General features: G+C 48.0%; 1 protein-coding gene across 1 annotated transcript; it reads right to left on the reverse strand.

Moving 5' to 3' along the window:
- Positions 1-1,011: 1,011 nt before the first annotated feature.
- DDX52 (DExD-box helicase 52) lies at positions 1,012-7,000 on the reverse strand. Its single transcript, XM_015646573.3, has 15 exons — positions 6,892-7,000; positions 6,539-6,758; positions 6,107-6,237; positions 5,728-5,913; positions 5,343-5,486; positions 4,477-4,588; positions 4,146-4,218; positions 3,867-4,070; positions 3,411-3,501; positions 3,104-3,226; positions 2,727-2,877; positions 2,387-2,462; positions 2,151-2,222; positions 1,940-2,032; positions 1,012-1,671 (listed from the first exon to the last, which is right to left on the reverse strand). The coding sequence occupies exons 1-15, from the start codon at positions 6,976-6,978 to the stop codon at positions 1,587-1,589; spliced, it is 1,848 nt and encodes a 615-aa protein (XP_015502059.1). The 5' UTR covers positions 6,979-7,000; the 3' UTR covers positions 1,012-1,586.
- Positions 7,001-10,458: the final 3,458 nt, after the last annotated feature.

The following is a 10,458-nucleotide window of genomic DNA, read 5'->3' on the forward strand; positions in this document are numbered from 1 at the left end:
CCATGGCCCCTCGGTTCCTAACCCCAACCCTTCCACAGCCCCACACATTCCCGGCCCCTCGGTTCCTAACCCAACCCTTCCACAGCCCCACACAGCCCCGGCCCCTCGGTTCCTAACCCTAACCCTTCCACAGCCCCACGGAGCCCCGGCCCCTCGGTTCCTAACCCCAACCCTTCCACAGCCCCACACAGCCATGACCCCTCGGTTCCTAACCCTAACCCTTCCACAGCCTCACACAGCCCCGGCCCCTCGGTTCCTAACCCTTCCATAGCCCCACGGAGCCATGGCCCCTCGGTTCCTAACCCCAACCCTTCCACAGCCCCACGGAGCCGCGGCCCCACAGAGCACATTTCCTAACCCTAACCCTTCCACAGCCCCTCGGTTTCTGTTTCGCAGCCCCACAGAGCCACAGCCCCACAATTCCTCCGCTCCACCGACCTAAAGCCCCGCGGGTTCTCGGTTTCACAGCCCCACAATCCCTCGGTATTTTTGGTTCCACACCCCCTCAGCCCCGCGGTTACCCAGGATCGGCCCGGATAGGGGTGAGCGGCCCTGGCTTCCCCTCGGGAACGCCGGTTTCCAGCATCCAAAGCACCGCTTTTCCGTGAAAAGAAAAGTGCTGCTTTTCCAGCAGACCTCCCGCAGGGGTCACCTGGGGACGTGTGACAGAGCCTGAAGTGACAGGACAAGGGGCAATGGATTCACAGCGACAGAGCGAGGTTAGATGCGATATTGGGAAGAAATTCCTCCCTGTGAGAGTGCTGAGGCCTTGGCACAGATTGCTGTGGCTGCCCCATCCAAACTGGATTAAACCAAGACAATCCTGCCAAGGAATTCTTCCTTAAAGGATTGTAGCTGCAAAGAAGCCATTCCTGCCTGACTGGAATTCTGATGACAAAACCAGGGTGGGCTGAGAACACACTGGGCAGATGAAGACAGGAAAAACACACAGAGCTGGGCCTTTTTTTGCCTGCAGACTTGTTCCACCGAGGCTGCAAAGACACACAGATCTCTGAATTATGACCTTGTTTATTCTGGTTTCAGGCTCACTTATAAAACAGTACAAAATTACTGGACATGTAAAATACTAGTTATTTCAAAATAATTTTATAGAAGAAAAACAGTAGTAAGAGTAAGGGTTTACTTTCACATGCAAGTGGGTTTGTTTTGGCTTTTTTTGAAGTGTTCAAGGATTGACAGCTGCATTTATCAAACCTGACGGTAAACATTGTGTGGTTTTTATCTCTGAATCTCCTGAAAGTGTCTAAAAAAGTGTCAGGGGTGATCTGAACAGACAGTATTTTCAAGGATCAATACAAAACTGTGTGAAAATAACACAAACTGATTCTGATTTTAACTATTTTCAGAAATACACAGCATTCACTGCACGAGCACCTGCTCCAGCTTCTATAAGAAGCATCCAGGAATTCTCTCCTGGCATTGCAGTAGACTTTCTAGCATGTAAACCTCCACCCTCACCCCAAAGGAAACATGAGAAATGTTCTCCTCCCTTCACCATCATTGCTATCTTCATTCTTCTGTTCCAGCACAGACAGAGGTGTCAGCCCCAGCTCACCAGTCTGAATTCAGCTTTCTGAAACAGTCTGTAATTTACCCTTTTTGTCTTCTTTACCCTTCTTCTTTCCCTTAGCATTTTCATTTGTAGTCTCCCTACAAGAAAAACATTGGAGATCAAGACACCTGAACATAACCAGTGGATTAAATTCAGGCTGCTATCCCCTGACACATGGCACCACAAGAGGCAAAATGTCATTAATCCAAGCTCCAGTAGACAGATATTGACACTAAAACTTCATCACTAAAATCATTATGACTGGGTGGTTCATCCAAACAAGCTATCTGTTACTTTACTTAAATTTTCTGGGCTGTTTCTGGATAAACAGCATCTCTTACCTCCTCTTCAGCAGAACCTACTTACATTTTTCTTTTGCCTTTTTTCAAGAAGCACTTTGGGGTGGTACAAATGGATTCTCTTGTCAAAGGTTTCTTAATGAATTTCTTCTTTTGTTTGCTGAGAACAACATTTCATGAAGAAAGATGAAATTACTAGGGCTTCTCGTTCTAGAAACTACCATAAGTTATTAAAAAGCACTGATTAAAAGACAGGTTAACTTCTCAAATGAACATACCTCTGCAGTTTGGGCAAATGTTTAATGTATTCTGGCACAGGACAGCCAGCTCGCTGGATAACATTGGCAATACTGGAAAGGAGAGGAGGGAAGAGATCAACTCCAGTGCTTAGACAAGTGATAAATATTTTTTTGTGGAAAACAGCAAACCAAACAAACTGGCTGGTTTGTTGTTGGTCTTTTGTGGTGATTTTTTTTTTTAAGCAATAAAGGTGTTATTAATAAAGACATATTACCTCCTTAATAAAGGTTTATCATCTTCTGTAAAGAAAGTGACTGCCTTTCCTCTGTGTCCTGCTCTTCCAGTACGACCTGCCAAGCACACATTTTGCAGAGTAGAGATTTTACTTTAGGCATCTCCCTTTACTCCCCCTCACAGCCCCAGCCTCCTGATGCATGTTCACAGAATAAGGATATACCAAGAGCCAATCCCCAAACATTCTTCCCAGTGAATGAAAGCACAGCTATGTCTGAAACATCTAAATAAGGCTCACAGAGCACTGACAAAAACGAGAGCATCTACATTAAAGAAATGGGAAATGGAAGAAAGGAGGTGATTTGTGAGCCATGCCTCACCTATCCTGTGGATGTATTCCACTGCACTCGTTGGCAAATCATAATTGATGACCATATTCACACCTTTGAAGTCAATCCCTCGAGCCAGTAGTGCTGAGCAGATGAGCACCCAGATCTTCCCAGCTCTGAAACTCTGCACTACTTTGTCTCTCTAGGAAAAGAGCAGAAAAATTATTTGGAAATAGTCCAAACAGCAATTTGAGAAAGGAGGTGAACTTGTTTCCTTAAAGTTGTCATGATGTTAAGGAATAAAATTAAACCTCTGAATAAAAATCTGCAGGAATTTGCTGCCACAGTTACCTGCAGTTACATTCCAAGACTCTTGCTTTTAGCTGTCTTTCTAAAGCATTTCTTGAAAAGAAATAAAATCCTCCTACCTGTTGCTGTGTCTTGTCTGCATGGATGACATCCACATTGATGCCTTCATAAATAAGCTCATGGAAAAGCTCTTTAGCCCTCTCAATAGACTGTACAAAAACAAGGACTGGAGGAGAAAAACCCTGCAAAAGAGTAAGTTTATCTCAGGTTCCAAAGTCCTTTTCCTTGCAGAAACTGAGACACAGCAGATTTGGGCAATGATTTAACATGTGTCACAGAGAAGTGTTTGACCTGGGAAATTGGGAGTCTCTGACAGAACATAGCTCAGGAACAGGAAGAAGACCATGCTCAGTCTCTCCAAAATACCTTTTTAACAAGGTCTCTCACTGCTGTTAGCTTTCCTGTCTCAGATCCAACAAACAGCAGCTCTTGCTCTACTGTCTCTGCTGCAGAGTTTCTGAAACCAGAAATCCAACAGAAACAGTTCAGTGTCTTTATATACATTAACAAAAATTTATATATTTCAATATATGTAATATATAAAACCCCCATAAAAGTATTACCTGGTGGATGAGAAATACTGCACAACAAGATCTATTTCACCAGTGTATGCTCCTAAGTTTGATTTTTATTTGATGATAAAGTAATTGGCAAAGGAAAAGAACACTTTATCCAACACAAGAGAAAGATCTATGTGCCTAGACAATCTCCTCTGGAGGCAAACAACCTGCAGTGCTGACTAACAACACAAACAAAACCAAGCAGGCTGATGATGCAAAGAAAACAATTTCCCAGGAAATAAAAAATCCAGAAAACACCTACCTTGCTCCAACAGACACCAGCACAATGTTGTCCAGGTTGAGTTTACACCATTCCTCCACGTCATGGGCAAAGGTAGCGCTGAACAGGGCCCTCCTGACCAGGTGGGAGGTGCATGCCAGGAAGATGGAAGCCAGCTGGTCCCTGAATCCTGACTTCCCATCCTCAAACAGTTTGTCTGACTCATCCACCACCAGCCACTCCACACTAGGAACAGGGAGGTTTGATTTTTAGAAGTGCCACTTTTGAGTGGCAAAGCACATTTCAAACAGACTCTCATACCTGCTCAAGTCTATTGCTGGAGGATCTTCTTTCAGCAAATAAATGAGTCTGTTTGGAGTAGTAACCAGAATATCTATTACAAGAAAAGAAGAAAAATGTCAAAAAAAAAAACCAAGACACAAAATAAACCAAACAAACAGAGAAACACCTGAGAAACACCAGTTCCAACCTAACCTGCCAGAGGTACAATTTAGCAGAGTCCATGTCAGGCTCACTTCCCATTTCTTCCCTTCCACTTTTTAACCATCTCTTTAAAACCACACAGCCCAAAGAGAAAGGTCAGAGACACTTTTTAATTCTTTAGGAGCACTTCAGTCCTTAGAACAGTTACCAAATTTCTTGGAAGACTTGGGCCCAAACTTCTTGGCTGCCTCAGCTGCCTTGTGGATCATGTGGATTCTGAAGCCTGTGCCCTCTGCCAGCTTCACCAGCTCCCGGTGGGTCTGGAAAGGCAGCAGAGATTGGAATTTCAAACTGAGCTGATGAACTTTTCTAACCAGAAAACTGCTGGCAATCATGGAGGCATGGAATGGTTTGGGTTGGAAGGGAAATTAAAGCTCATCCAGTCCCCCCTGCCATGGGCAGGGACACCTTCCACTATCCCAGGGTGCTCCAAGCCATGCCCAGCCTGGCCTTGGATTCTTCCAGGGATCCAGGGCAGCCACAGCTTCTCTGAGCAACCTAATCCTGAAGTTAGAGCTTCAAACATCCCCTGATTTCAGTGTTAAGAGAAGCTCTCTGAATAAAATGCAGCTCTCTAACAAGCATTATTCATGCCACTAACATATGTGGCTCCCTCTCTCACATGAATAAAAACTGCCCAAAGATGTAATTTTTATTTTATTTCAATAACACAGCTTTGTTTTAGTTAGTCCTTGAAACTCCAAGTTTGGGACAAACAGATAAACCTCTCATAGCAATCTCAAGTAGGAAAGGAAGTTTTAAGAGCACCTGAGCATTGGGCAGTTTAAAATATGATCAAAGAATCTTGAGCCTCTAATCTAATCATTTAGATTACACTCAGATAATAGATATGTACCTACTTCACAAAGCCAAAAGACTTGAAAGAAACATTTAAATTAGCTTTCTCTGATATGTGAGGGCAGTAAAGGAAAAAAATATTTACTAAGCTGCAATTTTGTTGATGCAGAGTGAAAACACTGAAGGCCATCAATGTGAGATTCCCTCAACACACACCTGGCTGGCAAGTTCTCGGGTAGGTGATATGATCAGAGCCCTGAATCCTTTGTTCCTGGGTTGTTTCAGATGTGTTAAGAGAGGGATACAAAATGCCAGTGTTTTTCCAGACCCAGTAGGAGCTGAAGCCAGAAGCTCCCGACCCTGCAAGAAAAAACAAGGGCTTATAGATCAGTAGGGAAAAAGAAAAAAAAGAGTAAAAATTCCATTCCCACAAATATCAACACTGCAAACTGACCCAAAATACCTCAGGAAAAGTATAGATGAGAAAAACTGTGAAAGCTAAGCTTTCAATTCTGATGCAGTTGATCCAGCTTTAAAACAGCCACAAACACAGCCAAGGCCCCAAATTTTGCCAGAATCCCTGAAATCCCAGAGAACTCACATGCAGCATGACAGGAATTGCCTGCATCTGGATTGGTGTTGGGACATGGAAGCCTGCAGCCTGAATATTCTCTATGATTTTAGGGTGGACTTTGTACTCCTCCTGAAGCTGATCAAAGGTAGCAATGGGGTCAGGGAGATCTGTTCCCTGAACATTGATTCTGTGCTGGTTCCTGAAGCGATTTATCTGCAAGGCAAAAGACAAACTCCTTTACAATTTTACACCATAAAACTCACCACATATGGATTAATCTGGATCTTCCTGCCACACTCAGTCACCCTCCTCCAACGAGAAATTACCATAAATAAACCTCAATTTTAGATCAAACACCCACAGAACACCAGGAACCTGTTGTTGCTTCAGAATTCCCTGGTCCCACCTTTTCTCTCCTCAAGCGCTCAAGCTTCTCTGCAGTAGGTTTTTTGTCTTTTGCATCTTCAAATTTTGCTTCCAGAGAGGACATCCACTTTATTCCATTGTTTTCTGACAGCTCTGGCATTGAAACTGCTCCTGGAAGTTGCAAACAAATTGGAATTTCCTTCAGTAAAATACAGACAGGCATTATTTGGAGACAAAAAAAATCTCAGAACCTTTTTTCTCTCATTCTCAATAAAACTAATGAAGACTCCAGAAGGATGGCAGTCACACCCCCAGCTCTCAGCACTGAATCTTGGCCCAGCTACGAGATCAGCTCTGATCCAGGCCAGCCAAGAACTCAGAACTGGATGGGCTTTAAGGTCCCTTCCAACCCAAACCATTCTGGAATTCTTTCATGATTCTGCAGGGATACATGCGTGTGTGTAACAAATACCTCGTGTCTTTTTCTTTTTTCTTTTCCTTTCACTGCTTTCTGCCGTTCTTTTCCTCTTTCCATCGTTCTCCCCTGCTTTCCCATCTTTCTGCTGCTTCGCCTCCTCTCCAGCCCCCGCGAGCCCCCAGCCCTTCTCGGCAGATCCCTGAGGGGCTCCCTCCTTGTTGCCGAAGAAGTCGAGGCTCTCCAGGGAGACGCTGCCGCGGTTCCCTTTAACCACCTGCGGGAGAAGAGGGAACAGCGTGTCACGGCCAGGCCCCGCTCCTCAGCGCCGCGGCCGCGGGGGGACTGGGCTCCGGAGGCTGAACCGCGCAGGGGCCGCTCCCCGAGCCCTCCCCTCGGTGTCCCCGCACCCCGAAGCGCCGCGCGTCCAGTCCGAAGCGCCGCACGTCAAAGCGAGCCCCGGCACCCAAGCGCCGGAACAGCTCGTGGGTCTCCATGCTGCTCCCAGCAGCCCCCGCGCCGCCGGCGGAAGCTCCCGGGATCGCTTCCGGCGGCCGGGCACCATGGCAACGCCCGCGGGGCGTCATGGCCGCCCGCTGCCATGGCAACGGCGTGGGCAGGCTGCCCCAGGCCGCAGCGACATGGGAGCGGCTGTCGCGACACCACCAGGGTGGCGAGGGAGGATTCCTTCCCCCTGCGGGGTGCGGATGCCTCCAGCAGCCCCTGCCAGCCCTGCTGCCGTCCTGCAGCCTGGGAGGGAGCAGACAGGAGGATGATGTTGCCTCCTTGCCCACAACCACTCTGCTTAATCCTTGATTTATACTGATACAATCCAGCCTCACAAGTGTGCCTGAAGAAAGAAATGCTTGAGGCCGTGGCAGGAACAACCTGGCAACTGGCTGAGCTCCTCAGGGCATTCAAGAAAGTTTACCCAGATTAAGATCAGAATTTATTTAATTAATGTATTTATTCATTATGATAAACTGTGAGATCCAATAGTGCAGGTAAATCTAGTACTCTATCAGATCAAACAATGCAGATTTTCCCTTGGTCATGGAGGAAAACAATACAGAAATTTAATTAGCAGTGACAAAAATTATTTAATGTAATAAAACTCTCAAGGGCTAAAGGTTTATGTTGCTGAAATCCAAGAGCTCTAAGACATATAGGCCATGGCAGTTCCTCCTGTAACATTCACTAGTTTAATAACAAACTTTGAGATGAAAAATTGGGTAAACCTGATCCTCCCTCCATCCTCCTCTGCCTGATTTATAGCACTTTTTCTTTGCCAGACTTTCAACTTCCCGGCAAATGGGTGGAAGCAGAGCCAGGAACCTGGGTGTAGAGCACCACAGCAGTGACAATTCCCTTTCTTGTGTCCCCAGTGGTGTATTTACAGCGAATAAAGGCTCAGCTCTGCATCCTTAGTGTAGTTCCCAGGCTGAGGCTCCTGCTTTCTGCTAGGAGCAGTCACTAGTGGTTGCTGTGAGAGGGTGGGGAAGAATGTGGAGGCATTTGTGTAACAAAGAACTATAAATCATCTCCAATATCCATCACTCACCAAGGGATGCTGTTGGCAGATTCAAGAGTGAGGAAACAGGGAATATTCTCTCCATCGGTCAGCTGGGAAATCCCTTTGTGTCAGGGGTGAGGAGCTCTGCTTCTGAGGGCAGAAAGCCCTGTGCCAGGAGCAAGGCACCATGGAATATCCTGAGCTGGGATCCACAAGGATCATCCAGGCCTGGCACAGACACCCCAATGATCCCACCCTGTGCCTGAGAGCATTGTCAGAACGCTTCTGGCAGCCTTGGGGCCGTGCCCATTCCCTGGGGAGCCTGCTCCAGCCCTGACCACCCTCTGGAGCTGCTGGGACTCTCATCACTGCTGCTCCTGCTCCGAGCAAGGACCTAAAGCCTTGCAGAGAACCTAAAGCCTTGCAGAGAACCTAAAGCCTTGCAGAGAAGGGTGTCCCTCAAGTGCCAGAAGCAGAAACCCCACCAGGCACAGGATGCCTCACTTCATTCCCTGTCACTCACCCAAGCTGTAAGGACAAGCACAGAGCCTCCTCACAGGGAGTTCCCACTCCAGCTGCACCACGAGGAAACATCCTCCTGTGCCAGGCTAAGGGGGCATCAACCCCCCAGCCACAGCCACCTTGAGGGGGCAACAGCCTTTATGGCAGTGGCTGATGTCTTCCCTTGACCCCTCTGCCCTGGCCGCACATTCTGAGAAGCACAGCACTTCCAGCACTCCAGGGCTGGATGCAGCCATAGCAGGGCAGGAAAGCACTGCCTGTTGTGCCTGGAGACACTGGCAGGATGCCCACAGGCTGGCCAGGGATGTGGGGGAGAGCCCAGGCTCCTGGTTTCGCTGGTTATCCTTGCGGGGAGTCCCTGGGACAGCAGCAGGTACGGTGGGTGGGGAACAGCCAGGTGCTCTCCTGACCCTGCTGCAGCCCCATTCCTTCAGGGCTCAGGGTGGTGCAGAGCAGCTCAGGTGAGATGTGCCACTGGGCAGGTCATTGGGCTGAGCTGAAATAAAATCCCGTAAGATGGCACAGCAAAGCAGGTGAGCACATTTATTCCATCACATGCACAGCCAGGCCCGAGTTCCCGTAGCCACGGGCTCCTGAAGAAATCCAGCCAAGCCAACATCTGTGTGTGTGTCCATCTGTTCCACAGGTGTAACTCCAGGACAGGGGGACTCCTGCACGTGTGCCCCCACGTCCTGCCCTCCTGCTACATCATCATCACTAATATGCACATAACAGTCAATTAGCCCGGCTGAGCACACTGGTGACCTCTGACCCCTGCTGTGTCCCCCGATCCATTAACAGGCCCTCAGCCCTCAGCTCTCAGTATGAATTGATGTAGCATCCATTCTCTTGCAGCACAGAAACATGCGTCCTCATTCAGCTGTCCATTTCCACTTTCTGTTCCTTTGTGCTCCCCTTCTGTTCCCTGTGTTGCTAACCTGGTCACCACTTCTTGACCCCACGTCCTCGTCCCTCCCAAGGGTGTTGTAATCCCAACCACCACCAAAAAACTTTTACTTTTTTCCCCTTTACTCACATCTTATTTAGCGAAAAATGGTTTCCAGCAGTGTGGGAGCTTTGATCCCCTATTCAAGAAATCCCTGCAATGTTTTTTTAAAGACTTTCTTTCTAAGGCAAATGAATTCTTCATAAAGGGGGAAATGGTGTGCTGGTTGGGCTCTGTTCATCTGAGGAAGACAAATGTTCTGTTTTATTACTTGAAAAGCATAACAGTTGAGTGTGTAGATTTGTGATTTATCTGTAATTAAGAATCCATTTGAGCAGCATATTAATTACAGGGAGGAGGATTAGTTTTGCTGAGTAGAAAAGTAAAATCAAAGTTCCTTGAATTAGGAGATGGCGTTAAATGCCTGAGGCTTTGGTTTTCCATGGCTCTGCATTACACCTGCACTGGGACAGAACAACTCCAGGGCACATTTGGGGTTTTTTGACTTTTAAGTTTTTTCTCTGGGTCAGAGAAAAAAGTCCAGGGGCTCAGAGACCTCTCCCTGCCGGTGCTGGTGGCTCCCCCAGCGCTCCCCTTCTGCCTGGGCTGCTCGCATTGTGCCCACATGCAGCTCCTTGGCCTCGGGGCTGCAGCAGGGGAAAAGGATTCTCCAGGATCCAGCAGTGCCTTGGCTGCTGCGGGGAGCCCAGGGCACGGCAGGGCAGCACCCGGGGCTGCAGCAGCAACCGGAGACGCGCTGGAGCAGATGGAGAGGTTTTTCTGTGGATGCTGAGCGCGTTTTGAAGTGGATTTTGTGCAGCGCATTGGTTCGGGACAGCAAAACCGCTCCGGAGCTGCTCTGCTGCTTTTCCTGGCTCGGATCCCCCGCTCACGGACCAGCGAGGAGCTGCTGCGGGCACGTCACAGACACCGCCCGGCAGCGGGCAATGGGACCGGGGCACACAGCTGGCACACAGCTGGCACACAGCTGGCACA

The sequence above is a fragment of the Parus major genome, chromosome 19 (assembly GCF_001522545.3).
Source record: "Parus major isolate Abel chromosome 19, Parus_major1.1, whole genome shotgun sequence".
NCBI classification, from domain to species: domain Eukaryota; kingdom Metazoa; phylum Chordata; class Aves; order Passeriformes; family Paridae; genus Parus; species Parus major.

Excerpts from the sequence above, each read along its gene's own strand:
- DDX52 (XM_015646573.3), bottom strand. The coding sequence starts at position 6,978 with ATGGAGACCCACGAGCTGTTCCGGCGCTTGGGTGCCGGGGCTCGCTTT. Across the intron at positions 4,219-4,476 it reads CAAGTCTTCCAAGAAATTTG|ATATTCTGGTTACTACTCCA; the intron begins GTAACTGTTCTA and ends TTCTTGTAATAG. Across the intron at positions 2,463-2,726 it reads GGAATACATCCACAGGATAG|GTCGTACTGGAAGAGCAGGA; the intron begins GTGAGGCATGGC and ends TGTGCTTGGCAG.